We start from the raw sequence: 19568 nt of genomic DNA on the forward strand, positions 1-19568 counted from the left end.
GGTCTGTGACCTAAGATCAGCGGCATCTTTGTTGCCTTATCGAATGCTGTGCTTCAACGAGCTTGCTTGTATATAGCATTGCTCCTGTGAAAGCCTCTCAATGTCTTCCCTCTGAACGTGAACGGATCAGGACCAAAGCCTTATCCTCTGCCAACCTTCTCATCCTTGATCCCTTTCCAACTCCTCAAGTGGCCATCGCAAAGCATCCTTCCAGTAGCTCCCAAGATGATCCGCAATTAAATGTATCAGGAACGCGCCTGAATCGCCAAACAACCAGACATGTCGACATCGGTGGAGGAGAACACCATAATAAGCCAAGACGAGCAATGCTTCGGGGCGGTGCTTTCGAACAGGCTCTACGTAACTATCACTCAAAACAACCGGAAATGCCGTGGCAGCTTGTACGTTTATACTCTTGGGCAGGTTTCTGTGAATATCGAAAGCCCATTGTAATGTATGAGCGGCTGTACTGCAGGCTTCCACGGCTGATGGACTCAAATCAGAGTTTTCGATGAGAGATATGAGAGGGGCACACTCATCGCCCTTGTCGCCGAGCTCTGCTGCGTTTTTGACACCTAGAAAGAATGGCGCTAGAGGAGACCTGATAAGAGTTTGGTAGCCTGGCGATGAACTCGATTTCACGCCGCGATGAAGGCAGACAGAGTCACAGAATCTTTCTATAAAGACGTGAAATGTGGCTCGATACTGCGTAAGTGTGTCGTAAAGCATATGTAGGCTCAGCAAGGACGAGAACAGGAAACGCGGAACGAAGCGAGACTCGTAATTGGCAGTGTCATGGCTGTCTCTGTTGAAGTGGGTAAGAGCCCGAGTCTGCAACTCGGTGGCGACGCGTCTCCAAGAAGCTGCACTTTCAGCTGAAGTTTCGACAAGAGTCATGGCAAGATGATCTGCTGATATAGCAAGGAGCTGGTCCAGAGCGTACGGAGCTTCTGATGACCAGTCGAGGGCGAGGTCTATGATGACGTCGACGTTGTCAACATCGAATAGTAGAGATTTGCGGAAGTGATGTAATAGTATGAGGTGCTTGTTGGTAAAGGTTGGTGTGGGAAGAGCGTCTGACAGTGAAGTTGATAGAGGCGACTCAGACAAGTCTGCAGCAGCGAACGATTCTGTGAAGGACGGTAGAGAAGTCGAGTGCGCGCCGCCGTCAACATTCGATGAGAAGCCAAAGTTAGAATTTGGTGCAAGATATGACGGAGGCGGTATCGAAGAAGGCCGGTGAGAGGCTGCAGTGCTCGAGATGCTATCAGCAGGACTCTCAACCTGGCAGGTACTCAGAGGTTCATTGAAAGAAGACACAGGCTGCTCTGGCGGAGTTGGCGCAGCGACGGGAGTAGGCTGAGCAGGAAATGAACATGTCCTCTCACTGATGACACAGTTACTACAGGCAGGACGGTTCTCATCGCACTTGATATGCCGTCTCTTACACTCCAAGCAGCCGTTCCGGGACTTGCGATGTGCCCGGCGGAGCTTGGCATTAGCGGCGCCGGAGCGGGAACCGGAACCGGAACCGGAACCGGAGGTCCTCGGAGGCATCGGAAGTAGATAGATGAGGTAGGGGGAGTGAGGGTGAGAGTGGGAGTGGTCAGGGGGCGAAAAGAGTTGTTCTCGATCAGCAGGCACAAGCCATGGTTTGTTTGTCTGTCCTGGCTAGTCCTGGTGTGTTTTTGCTCTAAATGAAGCGTGAGTCCTGATTGGTTGGCAGCTTAGTTCGGAGACTCTAATCGTATTGCTCGTCGTATTGTCCCAGTGGAGAAGTTTGTTTATTCCTTGTGGCTTCAGTGGTGATCATCGATGGACGTGTTGTTGACAAAGCGGAGTGTTGACGTTGGAATAATTCCGAAACCGTCAGTAACTTTTTAGTCATGCAAGTGGACAGCCAGTCTAAGGGAAGTGAAAGAAGGTCTACCTACCTAGGTAGCTAAGCATGACCCATCTTATGAGCCAAGACATAACCAATTTATCAAGAGCAATCAACGACATATTTAGTGGTTTAAACTCCAAAACTGGTGATAATTAACCAGCTTTCGCTTTCGGTACCAAGAGTTCTGTCCAGCTCAAAATAGAAGCCCGTTGTCTCTATCAGCCTTACGGTAATATACTAGAAGGGTTACAAGGGGGCCACGTTACGTGGACTATTGCGTAGGTGACAGATGATTTGAATAGACTTAAACCGTTTTAGAAATGTTTTAACCTCATATTTCCGCTCCTCCAATCGGTATCTTGCCTTTTTGGTGGTGGTGCCAAGACAGCATATGCCGGACTGCCGCTGAGACTATCACAACACAAGGAACGAAGCCATCATATATTGTCCCCAAAAAGATGTACAAGAGTTATCTTGGTCTCTATCACAGAAGAGCGCCTCTAGAGTTCTTTTTTTGTTGCTCTTTATTGCTAAAAGACTCCGTGAGAAACACACAGAGTCGCCTACAATGGAATTACAATACGCGTTCATCGGATTCAGCTTCAATTTTCGTATTCATCCCCCAAGACCTATACGCGTATAGTCACTACCTAGTAGTCACCAGCGTCTTATAAATCACCCATGCTCTCACAGCCAAGCCACGCAATGTCCACGTCGTCCTCACACAAACCACTCCCATTCTGCCTTACCCTCAGGTACACCAAAAAACCCAAATCATGTCTTAGCCAAATAACGGGGTATATTCCTATCTCGTCTCACTAACTACCTTAGTCATCGAAGCCCGCAAACTCATCCTCCTTGTCCTGCTTAGCCGCCGCAGCTTCAGCAGCAGCCTTTTCGCGGTTCTGTCTCCGGACCTCGGCGATGAGTTCGTTTAGCTCCATCTGCTTAACCTTCTCTTCGTCCGTCATCTTAGATGTAGCCTCAGCCTCACGGCGCTTACGTCGCTTCTCCCTGCGCTCTACTCTCTCATCCTCCTTTTCGTGCTTAGCGCTCCATGCCTCGTTGTTCTTTCGCTTTCGCTTTGTCTCGTCGCTCTTGTCCTTCTTCTCGCCGGACTTTTCCTCTTCGAGAGCTGCTTTTCGTGCTTGCTCGCGTGTCTTCTCCTTGTATGCGTAATTGTCCCAGTCAATTTCGAGACCGCACATCTTGTCGCCCTTCCAGCCCTTGAGCTCAGGCATCCTGGGCATGCGAAGAAGTCCCCACGCATTACCAAGATCAGCCCAGTCGAGATCGGCTGCGCGGAAGATAGATGTTGCCTGATGAGCGCCATAGCTTCGAGCCCAACTCACAAATCCCTTCTGAGCCTTGTCGAAAAGTGCTCTGTCCGTCAACACCAGATCTCTCATCTTCTTTGTAGCAGCCACAGCATCCTCCTCTGAAGTGAAAACAGTTGGCTTCTCAAGCTTGGAGATCGGTGTCTTGCGAATCTCCAAAAATTGCACGTAGTCCTCCTCTCGTCCAGGATGTAACATGACCACAGCCAAGCCCTTTCGGCCTGCACGACCAGCTCTTCCACTACGGTGGATAAACGCTTTGGGATCTGAAGGAGCATCAATCTGAACCACCAAGTCAACCTGAGGAATATCTAATCCACGAGCTGCCAAATCGGTTGTGAGTAGTATTGTAGGGGCAACAGAGTTGAGAAAGCGGTTAAAATTCTTCTCTCGTACTTTGGCTGGGTGCTTTCCATGCAGAGGTACTAGCGCAAAGCCCTCTGGTAAGATCGCCGGCAGAACATGCTGGAAGTAATCGACGGCAGCGCATGTTGACAGGAAAACAATACTCCGTTGGGGTTTAATGGGTAATTGGCGAAGAAGTTCTGCCAGAGCAGGCAGTTTTTGGCTAGCAGGCTTGACCATATATGCCATCTGGAGACTGGCAGGTGTTTTCCTGTCTTCAAGGATTCCACCATCCTTCATCTTGACCTTGACCTCGATCTTGACGGGATTTCGTAAACCAACTCGGATAATCTCTCCAACAGCCTCACTAACACTGGCGCTGAAAAGACCCGTCCTTCTTTGTTTTGGAAGATGTGATAGGATTTTCTGCAGATCAGGCTTAAAGCCAAGATCAAGAAGTCGATCGGCCTCATCGAGAACAAGAACCTCAAAAGAGGATTGAGGGCAGTGGACGTGAGGCGAAGACAGGAGTTCGACAAGTCGGCCGGGCGAGGAGATAAGAACATTTGGGCTATGTCGAAGAAAGAAACTCAGATCTTGCGCGGTAGTCGTGGTGCCTCCAACGAGCAGCTGGGGGACAATGGCGGGTACAGTAGTTGAGGGTCGTTTTTCGTCACCTTTGAGGTGTGGGAGTATTTCAGCCGAAGCTTCGTGGAATTGTAACAGATTGACGAGAACAGTATGAATCTGAGCAGCCAACTCGCGCGTAGGAGAGACAATTATCGCAGCAACATGATGCTTCTTCGTGGGTTCGCTAAGTCGCAAAAGTTTTTGTACAAGAGGGATGAGAAAGGCAAGGGTTTTTCCACTGCCAGTGACCGCCTAAAGAGAAGTTAGAAGGCCAATCGCACATACAATACCAATAGAACCATACCTCAACAACAACATCTTTGTTTCCGAGGAAATGCGGCAATGTTGCAGCTTGGACGGGTGTCATTTGGCTGAAGCCCATGGTTGCGACAGCATCGCGAATCCATTCTGCAAGAGGCGGGCTGAGGGCATCCCAAGCTCTTGGGCTTCTCTTTTTGACCTTTTCTGAAGCCATTATAGAACGAGACCGAGTCTTTTAATTATATAAGAATTATTATTACGGTCTGTCTTTACAGATCCAAGGCGCATAGAGGGCCCGTCTTTGACATCTTTTGCGCGAAACATTTCTTGAAATTTTTATCTTATCACCACGTGCCATCTGTGGCGCAGTTAATGCGACATGTGGCTGAAGTAGCATTCTGTCTTGTCACGGCACGTGCTCACTTGGATATGATGTCTTGTCCATCTGAATGACGTGGGAGTCGATGGTCCCTGAGCTGGATGATTCAATTTGGCTGAAATGCGGCAGCTGACATGCCATTTTGATAGGCAGATATTGCACAAGAGGCAATCAGGCCAGTTGCGGAAGAGCCGGAGACTGAGACTGGTGAGTGCCAGGATTAACAAATAATCTTATATTTTTTAATTTTATATGGTCCCTCACAAGCCATCAGACTCTACTGCAATACGAATATTTTTACCAATTTTTACATGATCGTATCTCCAAGACCGAGGTGTTTTGCTCCCACAGACCCTCTCGTAGATCATCACATGCTAGAATAAACACCCATGGAAAAAGGCGGTGTCTTGTGCGGGTTCCAGTTGAACTGACATCAACGCCACACATGGGTACGTACTATCTGGAGAGTTCCAAGTGCCCCAGACGAAAAATCTCCAACTTGCAGCGAAAGCCAACCAACGCCAAACTTGATCAAGAACCAGCGACACAACGATCCTGAAGAAAAGCCTCGTTTAGGTCTTAGCAAGTATCCTCTTTTTTTCATTTCCAGTGTCACGCGACTCTCTATTTTCTTCTGTTCTCTCCTTGTCTCAGCGGCCTAGTCACGCCCGTCGAGTACCCCCCATTGGCAAATTCATCACTCGGCCCAGTCTCTCACAAGCCTGTACATCTAAGACCTGTACCGTAGGTTAGTAGCCCGTACCACATGTGTGCGTGCCCCGGTCACGGCCACGGTCATCAATACCTTATATCTCCGAACCCATCATGCGGCGGGGGATCCAACCTCCGTTGCACCCTTGTTAATCAATCTGGATTCAATAAACACTCTCGACTCTCACCACTCTCTCAAGTCTCGGCCAAAACGTAGCCCGAGTCCCCCGAACCGGAATTCGAGTCAGAGCGTGAGCCCGAGTCAGGGTTACGGCCAGAACCAGCAACTACATCATCACCATCACCACCAGCAGCAGAATCTTGGGCTTGAACATAACGGCCAAGGTCTACGCCACATCTATCTACGACATAGCCACGACCACGACGACCACGAGCAACATCTTTTAGATTTGGGGAAAACGCAACACAATATTCCCACTAACGGATCCTCTCACTACGACACCCCCAACACCTTCACAATTTCATCTCCGTCAGAACCCATCACAACGGTGCGCTCATCGCGCCGTGATAAACATCTCCACTCTACAATACCCAATACCTTCTGGCCCTCCGGCTTCAACGCTCTCAGCCGCATAGTAGCCGGCGCCGTCCGCTGTTCCGCCCTCCCACCATTCTCCTTGACCATGTCATTCCGATCCAAAATCCCAGAGACACCCCGCGTCATCTCGCCGAGTCCCACCCCATCCGAGCGCGACGCCGCCGATTACATGGGCCCCGTTACACGCTCGGCTGCCCGGAGACGGACACCCACGCCGCAGCCCCTCGAGGAGGAGCCCGATGAGGATCTACCCGAGCCCCCCGAGTTTCGACGCGCCCGAACACGCAGCCGCTCGCCGATCGACACACAGGCCGTGACGCGCTTGACGAGGCGCACGAGCACTGCTGCTAAGGCGGGCAAGATGTCCAAGGACACCATTCCAGAAGAGCAGACGACTTCTAATGGAGCGCTCAGCAGTAACGGCAACGGAAAGTCCACGACATCAAATGGCCACCTTGCGCCGCCGCAACCTTCAACGCCGGTGGGATGGTCCTGGCGTGACTTTAGTCGAAGTCCCAGTCCCTTGGGCCTTATCCCCATCCACCGGCACTGGAGAACCTTTGTACACAAGCACGAGGTACCCCGTAAGGTGCTCCATGTGTCGATTGGTTTCTTTGTTATCTGGCTCTACGTGACGGGAACTCAGACTACATCAGTCACACCATGGCTCATGTCAGCGCTCATCCCAATCGCCGCAACTGACTGGCTTCGGCACCGATATGCGTCCGTCAACCGCCTCTATGTCAAGGTCCTCGGTGCTTTGATGCGCGAGAGCGAGTACTCTGGCTGGAATGGTGTCATCTTCTACCTCCTCGGGGCCTGGATCGTCCTCTATGGTTTCCCTAAGGATGTTGGTATCATGAGCGTTCTCCTGCTCAGCTGGTGCGACACTGCTGCCAGCACCTTCGGACGTCTTTGGGGCCGATATACCCCCCGTCTTCGCAGGGGCAAGTCTCTTGCTGGTTCGACTGCTGCCTTCCTCGTTGGCGTTGGCACATCGTACTTCTTCTACGGCTGGCTCGTCCCTACGGTTGGTCCATTCCCTGGCGACGAGAACTTTCTCTTCAAGGGCGTCCTCTCACTGCCCAAGACCATCTGCGAGGCTGTTGGTGTCTCCAAGGAGCAGACAACCATCTCTGGAGCCCTCGCCCTCGGCGTCATGGGCATCTGGTCCGGCTTTGTCGCTTCTGCTAGTGAAGTAGTCGACATTTTCGGTTGGGATGATAACCTGACGATTCCCGTGCTCAGTGGCCTTGGTATTTGGGGCTTCCTCAAGATCTTCTCCTAGACGATACACATTTCAGGATGGGAACGGCATCTTATGAGCATAAAAGGCTGCTATTCCTACCAGATCACGGCGCATATGAGATATTGAGCAATCGCATATATGCAATGCATTAGTCTGACATTGTGCATGCATTGGGGGTTGATGTATATACCCTACTCTCCCCTCGTTTCCCCGTCTTTTTGTTTCTCTTACTCCTTCTTCTTTGTCAAAGCATTTGTCTTGTGAAAATGGGTCTGCTGGAGATTGAGTTTTTACATATGTTCTCGGCATCGAGGGCTTTGTTTTTGGTTTGTACTTTATTCAGCTAGGCTTGCGAGATGGGAACGGCGTGCGGAAGAGGAGGGATCACATGAAATCCCCTTACCCATAATCAATATAACGGTCCTCCGGTTTGGGTGCCTGGCTGCGAACCTTGTTTTTAGGTGCCATGCGGTGTTACATCGGGATGATATACATCTATTCCTGAACTACGGTGGAACATTTGGAATAGAAAATGGAAAGGGACAGCATGATATGGTGTGATATCCTAGGGATTATGTAGACAGAACGAGACCACAAAGGTATCTAGATAACGAGACAAAACGCACCTCCTTTTCCCTTTTCACATACTCTTCATGACACATTTGCAAGAAATTGGCTGGTAGCGCCACTTTTGACGTCTGTTGTACGAACGCCGCACAGCATTCGTATTGCTCACTTCCTGCTCAATGGCTTGGATGATACATCCGTGCCACGAGGTGTCTGAGCTGGGAATTCCGGTGGTAATCATCAGTCAGGCTGCAGAATGTTACACGACCTCGGAGGCTCATTGTGTTGAACAGAGACTTTCGGATGTCAATCAACCGGGATCAAATCAGTTGTACAGATGTGTTTGAGCGTTCCATTTTTGGCAGATTAGGGGAATTTGCATAGACATAGAGGCTTTTGTCTCTCGGTTATGTCCGGTCGTTGAAGGCGGACTTACACGACAGTGTCCGTGATGGCGGGATGAGTCGCCCAGCTCAGAGGCGACTTCTGCTTACACAGCGAAAGGCTCCCTACGTCATGTTAGCAAATCAAAAGTGAGATATTCTGAAATATTTCCTGACAGAACTCCTTCTGCATTGGGTAAATAGCTTGGTATGTGTAAATGGCTGTTGTAGTTGCGAGATAGATTGGCTAATTGGATATCAATCGTTCCGTCGGCAAAGCCTCGAGTCCAGCGCACACCATCCACACCATCTTCGCAGAAAAGAAAAAAAATCCATCTACTTTGCATCTCTGTTTAAGCTTGTCGTCCTATTAGACGGTGCCCCATCATCGAACCCCCCTGCACGAAGTTGCATCCTCCCCTCCGTGTGCCTGGGCCACGCCTTGCCGCACGCAACGGCGCTGAGTTGTCCGTGCGTGATGGAGGGTATCATGGCAGGGGAGGCGTGTAGATGATAAGTACGTACTATTTGTAGCATTCCGAGATATGTACGCTTGGATAGTCGTGTTGCAGTCAGGATTGTGCCTTCACAACTTGTTCGCCTTTCGCCGAATAGTTCAGGACACGGAACGAACCAAAGGTCCGAGTCAAGTCCTGAGGGCTTTGTGAGTGGGCAATCGGATGCGCTGTTGGAGGACGACACCCGCCTTGTCATGCAATGCAAATGCAATGCACTGCAAAACAAAGGCGCCTGGCTTCTTGTGGAGAAACAAGTCAGTCATCTTTCATCTCTTTCCAATCTCGACGAATCTCGCGTCAGTATTCGGTTTCAGTCATCATCCACTGGTTCATCTCGCTTTCATGGCCTCAAATCGATCAATGTAAGGCGGGCAGATCAGTCGACTCCATGATCTCCCAGGAGACTGAATGACTGAAGCACAGCAGCTTGAACTAAATCTGACGCACAGCTCGCAACGCAGGGCTCGCAAGTCATGCCACCTGGGTGATAGGCCCTTGGATTTCGTGGTGGGACTTGTCATTCAAGACGTATCAAGACACGATCATCGCAAGTGATGCGCAACTAACAAGATCGCGAGGTGGACGAGCCAGGATGGCGCTCGTTTGGTGCCGACGCTGATCGGACGTCGCTCAAGGACATCCCAGGTCCGGGGACGCAGTAACAGTGAAACAAGAGAGAAAGTTACAACGAATTTCGAACGAGGCAACTACCCGTATCGGATGTGCATGAACCGTGACAGCTCTTGAGAGTTAAGTGACGACTTCAGTGTCTGAGTGGCGGGTAGCGACAGGAACCGTTGAAGACGTGTCACAGTGGCTCATGATAGCGATGTCAAAGGGGCGCCGTTGTCGCAGACTCCAGAACTGTCACCATATAGCAGAGCTGCAGCCCAGAATATGCACATAACCGGGGCAACGTCTCCATTCGTAGCTGTCGGTTGAGGCCGGGTTTGTCAGGGACCTCCTACAACGAGCGTCGGTCCGGCTTTGCAGCTTATGCAGAGTGTAGAGGTTTAAGCCGGCTGAAGAATGTATTGATATTATCAGTGATGGATGTTTCCCAATGTCGAGTGCTCGTGTGGCTGATCGTTTGCTTCATGGCTCAGGCTACCGTGGGACATATGTGGAAGTCAAAGAGAGCATCTTTCTGAGTCGATATTGGCCTGGTTAAGACTTTGGACACCCCAAAGATCAGGATTGGGCATTTCATTTCGGCTCGTAATCCATTCATGTCGGTCTCTACGATAGTCTTTGTTGAACCATATCGTCCCAGACGCAACGCTTAGATCATTCGCCCTCGCGAATTCTCCTCAAGATTCGTCAGACAAACCTCGCAAGCTAATAAGCGTCCATCTAGGACAAATGCCCAAGCATGTACCCTGTCACAGATAGTCTGAGCTAACTGTGCCAATGCTCACCAACTAGATAAAGATGGTGGATGGTGGATCTTGCGGTGTACCTTGTGGTGACTGGTCAGTAGTAGCAAGCGGGGGAGGGGCGAGAAATAAGGAAGAAATGCCGTTTGTACTGAAAAAGACCCATTGCAATGGATGCAATCATGCTACATTTGTCCAAGCATCATCCAATCAATTGTTGACATAATTCGACCAATTCTTTTCGCCAATGGAATGGCGTTGGACAAAAGGTTAAACAGATCGAGGATGGTGAAGCCAAAAGCTCAGGAATCTGGACATGAAGCATCTCAAAAGTCGTGTTGAAGTCGTGATAGTGGATCCTTGGAGTTGTATCAAGGCAATGGGGTTCTCGGTGTTACATGGCCCATCAATTGTTTCATGGGGAGCTCGATTGAGTTCTATCAACAAGAGATATCTCAGATATTGTCAATGAGGCTCTGCGTGATTGTGGTAGCAAAATTGATATGGCACGTGGAACATCCAAGATTGAATCAAGCAGAGGAAAAAGCAAATCCAACCAAAACGAAATGGCTGTCATCATCAATGGGATGTAAGATACCTAGGTAGGTAGCTGGCTACCAGGAAGGTACGTTACGCACGCACGCACTTTCCTCCCCCCACCATCCCACCAACTTGATGCGTCCAGCTCATCTCATGGATGGATCCTTCCTCCTTCCATTCTTAAGAGCTTCCACTACGTATTGCACGCACCTGCCAGACAGAAAAGCTCCTGCAAATGGCACACCATCTTCGTAGAGAAGGTGCCAGAGACACCTGTCGATTGAGGTGACCCCTCGATCGGGTCCCTGGAATTCAATACCGGACCTTGTCTTGTCTGTCTTGTCTTTCACCCCATACAATGAATTGCATATCAAATCCACCGTCACAGCAACGTCTGGTAATCGTTTTGACAACGCATCACTACATTACATTACATTACCTTACCTTACCTCCTGTGCTCTGCTGTAAAGGTACAGACAGTTACAGGACAGAACAATGCCAGAAATTGCCCGACTTGATGCACCTCTACCCGACCCGCCGCCTTGCGTTCGCTTCTCAATTCACACCCTGTCAACCGACGCGGAGAGCCAATCCTCGGTCAAACCATTGCAAGGCCTATCTTGATCATTACCTCTTCCTTCAGTCTCGACAGACATACATGTCTGGGCTTTTTGGTTAAAACGCCGCCAGCGAACAAGATGCAATTGGAGGGGGGTGTGGGCGAGATTGTGTTTGGTGCTTTAGAGGGAAAATGAAAATCCAAGGCTGCTTTTCCATCAACTTCGTCTTTTGGCTTTGCCTAGCGTCAGCGCGCTTGTTTGCAACTCTCTCCGCCTCCGTCTCCATTCTCCATGCTCCTGCCTACTCCCCTGCAGCAAGGAGCAAGATGCAGTCCTAATGCATCCCAAAATTACACTGCGGACACATTCAGGAAGCCTGCATTCTCCAGTATCCGCTCCTCCGCGTAGGTGTCTTGCTATTTTCCTGCCCAGAATGCTTGAACTGGACCTGAAGATGGAATGCTAAGGTCCTAACCGGCGGCTGGCGATCTCTCACGAATATTCATTTACACGGTGAGGCAACCCAATGTCTTTTTTCTTCAGACACCCACCACCAATGTTACCCGCTACTCCAAACGGTACCGGAACCCGGCCGATTGAGATGTACTCTGTATGGTACAGATATGCCTTTGTGAGGGTGTGGGCTTTGGTGTCTACTTTACTTACCTAGGTCCATCTAGCCAACTCTCCAGCCAGTCAGCGTTGATTAGGTCGTTCGTTGCGCTGTCCGTTTGGTCCTTTCTTACCTGCGATCCATTTACCTGCTTTCAGTCCGTAACTAGCTATCGCCAAAAAGCAGCGTGCCAGCCTAGTTTACATCGGCTATGTCCCTCACGTCACTGGACCAAGAGCCCAACCCAAGCCTGGCCTCGACTTGCCTCCTCCGCTTCTCAACGACCAAGCCCGTGACGCTCAGACGACTAACACTGTCGGTCTTTAGTCAATCGCTCCAGACAAGCAAATATCGGTGGGAAACCTTTTGCCCCCAGGACAAATTATACACATGGTCCAATCCCTCCTCAACGTTTGGACCCAAGGGCTAGTGCAGCCACTTGTGTCTGTTGATGGACCCGGATATGCATGGCATCTTACCAGCATCTTACTTTCTCTTGCAATTCTCCTGCTGTACCATACGGTCTGGGTCGGTCCCTTCCAAGTCGGGTCTTCTCTCGGTCTCCGCTCTGGCACACAGGCGCATTTTTCTCTTTTTATTAACTGCCCGCTAGCACATGGTATCGTCATGTTCTGCCCGGCGCCATATTTGACACATATACATTGCCCTATCAAGCACATCTCCCCATTCTCTCCCCTAGACTTGCCCGGTAAATATCGTTTTGGGCCCAAGGCGGTCTCCGTTTTTTTACTCTCTTAATTGTTACATCTGACATCTGAGATTGCAGTCTTTATTCTCGGCATATGCACATGCCCATGCTCATCCTAGGCTGGTCTTGTTACACGCAGCCAACGGCGTAGCTCAGAGGCGTTTACAATTTCAACGTCACTGCATTTGTCAAAGCAGTGCCCTTGGAGTATCTTAAAGCCACTCTTTCTTTTAGGCTACGCCTTATTCAAAGATTGGTCTTTCTCTATCTTCACCCTCCCCCAAAAGCCCTATCTTGAGCATGTTCAGTTACTCTTCTCTTTCGTTGGCTCGGATGTCAAACGGCAGTACATCTCGGATAGTTCTCTAACATTTCATTACCCTTCCAAGGCTCTCTGCCGCTTCTAGCCTCCCTAGTCACCCTCCTAGTAATCCTAGTTCTGAAGTTTTGTAACCTGGTCATATCGTTGCCGTCCGTGCTGGCCCACACCTGTGCATCTCGTCGTGATCGTCTCCTCTAGCCTCTCATCACCCTCAGGACCATGCCATCGTCCTGTCATATCCTATGACACGCCCTCATGGGCGGGGTTACTCGTCCTTCGTTGACGAATGGTGTCAAGATGAGTTATCCTGAAGTTCTTCCGGTTTGGCCGATCAAGGTTTCTGAAAAAGTATAAAAAGGCCAGACTTGATGCTGTTGAAGCTTTCTTCTTCCTCTTCCTTTCTCATCACTCTTCAACCAACTCCTGACTTGAAGTCCCAGCTTGCCCAGCACTTACACAGAGTCCCCTTGACTTGTTGTCTTGATACACGACTATCATACCTCAACTGAGCTTCTCTTGTCCTCAGCCTACTCAACCTTAACAATCACTCGGATCACTTGTCAAAATATTCAATTGGCATAAACACTTCTTCTTTTTCTCTCTCAAATAATCACCATGTCTTCTCATTACACTCCTGCGGGCTATTCCATGCCTCTTCCCGTTCCCTCCAAGGGCTCCCAATACCCCACCTACAGCCAGTATTCCGTCTCGCCTCCGGAATGTGATGACTCGGTTAGCTCCGCCTCGGGCATCCCCTCCTACAGCAATGGTGGATACTCGGCTACCTCGTCCGGGTACCAATATTCTGGCGGGTACGGCGAATATGAAAGCACTCGCTCTGCTAGCGGCGTTGACTTCCAAGAGTACATGCAAGACCGCTTTGCCAACTCTTTTGACCCAATCCCCCTTGACCGCAGTATGGCCATGCAAGCTCAGACGTAAGTGGATCTCCCATCCGATTCCCTCAAACGCGAAGCAGGCTATCTTTGTTCGCCGATATTCGCAAAATTTTACACAAGCTTGCCGTTAGCGGCAAAAGACATTTGGCCAGCATGTATACTGACTCGATTTTGTGGATAGATCTGGTAAAATGAATGCCAAGCACCGCGAGCTTATGGAGCTTCAGAAGAAGGCGCAGGCTCGTCTTGCGAAGACTCGCGAGCGCTTCCAGGAGGGTATGCGAGATGCCCATGAGGTGCGCAGCGATCTTGAGTGGACGCAAAAGAAAGTTGGGTAAGTCGAGCAAACTTTGCGATTTTTTGCGCCCTATGGCAAACGCAACCGCAGTTTTTCATAGGCGGCTCAAATTGCAGAGTTAAAGAGAAATGAATTGAGACTAACCGACCATCATAGCTCGCTGAAGACCAAAGCTTCTCGCAAGCATGGCAAAGAATACAGCAAGGCCCGCGCCCGATTTCCATCCCCTGAGAACTAAATGATTCTTTGGATCTTTCTTTGGAGTGGCATTTTGAACTTTAACAACCAAAAACTTTACTTAGCGAGCAACTTTCGGCCACATGCGATTCACCAAAATTTCCTACTTGCGCACATAGTTTCACTGCAAAATGCAGGAACACACGATATCAGATTCCCGGATTTCCAGATTAATTTTATTTTGTATTTAGCGAGAATTTCACGCTTGTCATGCCACCCTCATCCCGACCTGCATGAACTACTCGTTCATGCAAGGGGAGTGTGAGGTGACGTTGAAATCAGGGGCACTAAGCGCGGCAATTGAGCCGCCTGGCGCGCAGTGTCTTGCTGCTTTTACGCAGAACAACACGGCATGTGTGTGGGCACTCCCTAGCCAGGTACGCCAGCCTTGTCGCTTCTGGGGCAGGTGTGGGGGAAACACGCGGAGAGGGTGAAGATGGGCGGCTTTTTCACGACTTATGGCTTATGATTGGATGAACTGAACGATCTAGGGGCACTTGTTAAAAGTACACCTCCTCCCCAGCTTCAGTGGGGTGCCAGGGATAGCGTCAGCGGGTTTGCACCAATACATGATGTGTCGGAACCGATTGCTGCATGGGAGACGTGCTGGGAACCTTCCTGGGTATGGGTGACGCGGGAGCAGCCGAGGGCTGCAAGGTCGTTCTTCTCGTGGCATTTACAGAGGGGGGTGCACTGAGTGAGCAACCCGGAAAAGCACTGGAGCAAGAAGAGGGCAGGATGGAAAAAGTAGCGGACTCGCAAAGCAGTGTATTTCAGACGCTTGCCCTAATCAGGGGAGGCAGCGACGTTGATATCGCTCCATTGGGTAACGCGGCGAGCCTGGAGAGCTGATGGGACCATCTTGGGAGGAGCTAGGATCTGTAGGAAGGTTTTCTTTGTGGATATCTCGACTGGAGTATGGAGTCTCATAGCAAGCAATATCTCGTTTCCCCTCTTTACTGAAGGCATAGCCCTGGGGCCAATTGATGTGATAACCCCCCCGTAGATGTGATTGACCTGCTCCCCACGCCCCTCCAGCATCGGCGAGCCAGTCTGAGTCAGGTCAAGCATGTGATACGAGGTATATTGGCGGAGTGAGTTGAAGTCTCGTCGTAATGGTACTCGGAGGTTGTTAAGACCCCTGTCGCATGTGTCACATGACGAACCACGTGACATAATATTTGATATCAAAATCTGCCTCTGGCCAAAATGTGAGCCATGGCCCTGTAGTACCGCGTCAAGTGCTTCCCGAGGTAGTCCATGCTAAAGAAGCTCGCCTCTTGACAATTTTAAGTTCGTAAATTCCATGTGCATCAGCAGTTGTCGTCGGTGTCAATGCTTCAGGCAGGAGCGTCACCTGTCGTCGCAGCGTTCCCGGCATTTGGAGTGATCCACGTTCCCTTTGTCGTCAAGCCCCGGGCCTTCTCGATCTTTTCCCAGGGATTCTCGTTGGACAGTCGGTCGTAGTATCCCGTGAACTTGTTACCCCTGGCCCCATGTGCGCCTGAGTGCTGGCCTTGAGGTGTGGCTTGCCCCAGAGCAGGTCTCTGGGGTAGACTAGCCGGGCGCGCTTGCGCTGGCACTGTCTGTTCTGGGTTGGCATCTCCTTCGTTGTCGTCATCATCGAGTGAAATCTCATCCTTGTTTGAGCCAGTTCCTAGAGCTGTAGAGTTTGCGCCGGTTGCCGATGACTTGGACGGCAGCAGAGCATCAGCATTTGGGTTGTAGCGACGGCGCTTGGAAGGTGGTGATGCAGCGCCGAAGGATGAGAAGCCCATCTGAGCCATGAGATCGTCATCAGAGACTTCTACGTCGTCTTCTGTGGGGTCCATCTTGCAAGCGTGAAAAGGAATGTGTTTGAGTGCGGTTGACTTGAACAGTGAGGCAGACAGTGAGAAGTGTCCCTTTGAGTGAGTGAGATGGGGAGATTAATGAGTGAGGTGAGCCAAGTGAGGTGGTGGAAAGAATGAGGTGTGTCTGGTGCAAATGGAATCTGGGGTTGAGGCTGATTGTGGAGTTGTGGCTGTTGGGCAGCTATTGTGGCTTGACTCTTGGGCTTGTCCGTCCCCTGGCGTCCGTCTGGGCATCCGTCGGCAGCTTATGGGACCAACAAGGATTAGAAAATAGGTATGTACAAGTAAAAAGATAATTATGATCATGGCATAAACCGTGGCATCTCGTTCTACATACTAAAACAAATCGTTGATACAGATATGCTAGACTATGGCGCAATAGTTTTCATGCCCTGAAGCTGGGTAGTATCGCAGCCAATGTTTGAGAGAAAAACGAAATATCAGTGACATCAGACTGATGATCAAAAGGTCCCGATGAGACTTAATTAGAAACAAATAGGCTAGGATAAGTTATGCAGTCGGAAGATTTAACGAAAGTCGACGAATGAAGATAGATTTTCCTTGGTGTTTGTGTAACAGATCTGCGGCCACCCGAAGCCTGGCGTGTTTCATTTCTTGCTTGTGAAGAAATTAGGTACCAAGCAGGCCATCTCATTATCAAGCAACCTTGCAATTGCAATTTTTTTTTCATGTGAAACCATCTGTTCTTCTCACAAAAGCAGTCTAATATACCCATCCTTACCTAGTTTCATCCCGTCTAAACTAATATTCTCGTTGCTTCTTTTTGTCAACTGGGATACACGTCATTGAATCTACACTACTACACTACAGAACATCATGGCCGATCCAAAGCCCATCAAGCTCAACCCCCCAACCAAATATGCCCCATCTACCAAGAACTCACCTCCCGTGGACCCTCCCACGCTCGACTGGATCACCACAACATGGAGCGTCACGCACTCTACCCTGAGCATGTGGCGCGATGCCCGCAACGTCCGCATCACATACAAGCTCCTCCCCGGAACCGCAGATGGCCGACCACGTCTCGACGACCTCGTTGAGTACGAGCCGCTCTCCAAGGACGGAACGCTCAAGACGGTTCAAGGCACCGACACACAGGCTTCGTCTATCGGATGGGACTGGAGGGGCAAAGGATGGCTTGTCTTTGTCAACTCGCACTGGGAGCTACTAGGTTGGGGTGAGGCAGTCACTTCAGAGGGCGTCAAGGAGAGGTGGGCGGTTACGTGGTTTGCCCCTACGGTGTTTACGAAGGAGGGCGTTGATATCTACTGTGATCGTAAGGAGGGGCTGAGTGAGGAGACGTATGTGAGGATCAGAGAGGCCTTGAAGGGACTGGAGACGAAGAAGGTGCCTGAGATGGTTGAAGCTCACATGCAGCCTGTTGAGATCAGGTTGCCGTGGGTAGAGGGAAGCCATGAGTAGGCGACGTGTTTGGAGGAGCTTCTTAGTTTGACTTTTAGTATTTTGATGTAATATACCCTATCGCTTGAATTAGAGATGCTGCCTAATGGATGTGCACAGATTACAGAATTATGGCATCTTTCCAACATCATGTGAGCTCAACGGACTTTGTCTCTTCAGTTCCCAACTAAAGCATCGAGATAGACAGCAGTGAACACCCTGACGTGTTTCGAGCTGTGCTGATTTGTTCTTTACAAAGGTATTATGTAGACGTTCTTGCATCATAGCCATCCTTTCAGATAAACCTTTCACCAAATGATCTGGCCACAACCTCAGGAGCTCCAATTGACTATTGACAACAAGTCGTCATCATCATAAATATGGCGTCACGACCGTAGTTACGATGTCAGGTAAGATTCACGGCGTGCGTCACATGAGTACAGAGTCTTCTTGTGAGAGTTTTTATCTCTCTAGCTAATAGGAGTCAGATCGAGTATGAAGATATCGAAGGGTACAAATCGTGAAAGTCATTGAATGGGTATCTTATGCTAAGCTATCGGGTTTTCGAATGGTGTCGTCGTCGTTCATTCCCAACCCCATCCGAAGATCGCGAGTCTCCTTTTTGAGATACATCATCTCTCGGGGGTCTCTCTTTTCGTTCTTCACTATCCTTGTAGTACTTGCTTTCGTGCCGTGACGATTCTCTATCGTGGCGCTCATGTCTTCGACTTCGTGAATCCGCGTGGCGACTATGGCTATGTTTTCCCTCTCTTGATCTGTGTCTCCGCTCACGTCGACTGGGAGATCTCTCCTCGTCACGATCGCGACTCTGATGTCGCTCTCTACTCCTATCCCTTTCATGATGCCTTCTACGCCGTTTCTCACGATGTCGTTCATCTCGGCGCATCTGCTTCAGCTCTTCTTCTCTTTCTTCTTGGAAACGCTTCCTCTCCTGTTTGATCTCTCGGACCTTGGAAGCTCCCTTTTTCATCATAGCGAGAGGGTCGTTAGATACGATGCGCTTGGCATCTCGTTCTTTGCGATTAGGGTCCTGGTTTCCCCATACGTCTTTTGACGAGGCATCAGGGGCTGCAGCATCAGATTGAGAGTACCATGGTTTAAGAACGCCATCCTTTCCAGTAGCATTCGAGAAGCGCATTGTGTACTGGTCCTCGTAGCTCTGTTTTTTCTTCTTCGCTTCCTTTTCAGCTTCCTCATTCTTCTCGGCATGAGCTCTTGACTTCTCATCGCCCAGAAGATCGATATGTCCATTGTGATCCACAAGGGGCGCAGAACTTGTGCTCTTCTTCTCGGGCTCTATTCTGACAAGAGCCGAGTTGTCATTTTCTCTTGCTATTCGCATCTCAAAGTCGGTGTCGTCCTCGCCTGGTCGTTTTCGCTTTCGTCGCGTACTCGTCCTTTGCGACGCATCTCGATCTCGAGCGGGAAGCTCCTCGTCTTTTGGTGCTTCATCGTCTTCTATCGGCGGTGGTGCTTCGCCTCGAAGAATAGCTAAGCGCCGTTGTGCATCTATCTCTTGCATGCGCTGCTCCTCAGCTTCTTCGGCGGCCTTTGCGGCGGCTTCATCGCGACGAACACGGGCGATGTTGTCGGCATTGTACACATTCCACGACTTCTTCCCTAGTAAGTGGCTATAGAGAGTTAGCTTACGTGGCAATTGGGTAGGTACTTGAACAATCTGTACTTACAGTGGCATTTTGATGATATTACCAAGTCAAAGTTTAGCTGACTTTAGGTCTCCTTTGAAGACCCTTCCCTAAGTTTAGGTAACCTTAGGTAACTTTCCTCAGCTCAGTGGGGGCCGTGTCGTCACCTCCAACTGACACCCGCCTGTGACGGAGGCTGTGTCACGGGCAGAAGAACCCCGCCATTGACGGGCCCGGAGCTGCGATCG

At 50.1% G+C, this 19568-nt stretch overlaps 7 protein-coding genes across 7 annotated transcripts; 3 read left to right on the top strand and 4 right to left on the bottom strand.

Annotated features, from left to right (window-relative positions):
- Positions 1–159: 159 nt before the first annotated feature.
- On the bottom strand, positions 160–1557 carry FPRO_11100 (uncharacterized protein; the record flags this gene model as incomplete). The annotated part of the gene is made up of 1 exon (XM_031232135.1): positions 160–1557. The coding sequence occupies one exon, from the start codon at positions 1555–1557 to the stop codon at positions 160–162; it is 1398 nt and encodes a 465-aa protein (XP_031082103.1).
- A 1155-nt stretch (positions 1558–2712) lies between these two features.
- On the bottom strand, positions 2713–4672 carry FPRO_11101 (uncharacterized protein; the record flags this gene model as incomplete). The annotated part of the gene is made up of 2 exons (XM_031232136.1): positions 2713–4449; positions 4502–4672. 2 exons carry the CDS (start codon positions 4670–4672, stop codon positions 2713–2715), a joined length of 1908 nt encoding a protein of 635 aa, XP_031082104.1.
- Positions 4673–6192: 1520 nt separating this feature from the next.
- On the top strand, positions 6193–7395 carry FPRO_11102 (uncharacterized protein; the record flags this gene model as incomplete). The annotated part of the gene is made up of 1 exon (XM_031232137.1): positions 6193–7395. One exon carries the CDS (start codon positions 6193–6195, stop codon positions 7393–7395), a length of 1203 nt encoding a protein of 400 aa, XP_031082105.1.
- A 6164-nt stretch (positions 7396–13559) lies between these two features.
- On the top strand, positions 13560–14379 carry FPRO_11103 (uncharacterized protein; the record flags this gene model as incomplete). The annotated part of the gene is made up of 3 exons (XM_031232139.1): positions 13560–13882; positions 14025–14177; positions 14298–14379. 3 exons carry the CDS (start codon positions 13560–13562, stop codon positions 14377–14379), a joined length of 558 nt encoding a protein of 185 aa, XP_031082106.1.
- A 1339-nt stretch (positions 14380–15718) lies between these two features.
- On the bottom strand, positions 15719–16210 carry FPRO_11104 (uncharacterized protein; the record flags this gene model as incomplete). Its single annotated transcript, XM_031232140.1, has 1 exon — positions 15719–16210. One exon carries the CDS (start codon positions 16208–16210, stop codon positions 15719–15721), a length of 492 nt encoding a protein of 163 aa, XP_031082107.1.
- An 858-nt stretch (positions 16211–17068) lies between these two features.
- On the top strand, positions 17069–17674 carry FPRO_11105 (uncharacterized protein; the record flags this gene model as incomplete). Its single annotated transcript, XM_031232141.1, has 1 exon — positions 17069–17674. One exon carries the CDS (start codon positions 17069–17071, stop codon positions 17672–17674), a length of 606 nt encoding a protein of 201 aa, XP_031082108.1.
- Positions 17675–18206: 532 nt separating this feature from the next.
- Positions 18207–19370, bottom strand: FPRO_11106 (uncharacterized protein; the record flags this gene model as incomplete). Its single annotated transcript, XM_031232142.1, has 2 exons — positions 18207–19305; positions 19363–19370. 2 exons carry the CDS (start codon positions 19368–19370, stop codon positions 18207–18209), a joined length of 1107 nt encoding a protein of 368 aa, XP_031082109.1.
- Positions 19371–19568: the final 198 nt, after the last annotated feature.

The sequence above is a fragment of the Fusarium proliferatum genome, assembly GCF_900067095.1.
Source record: "Fusarium proliferatum ET1 genome assembly, contig: FPRO_scaffold005, whole genome shotgun sequence".
Classification (NCBI taxonomy): Eukaryota; Fungi; Ascomycota; class Sordariomycetes; order Hypocreales; family Nectriaceae; genus Fusarium; species Fusarium proliferatum.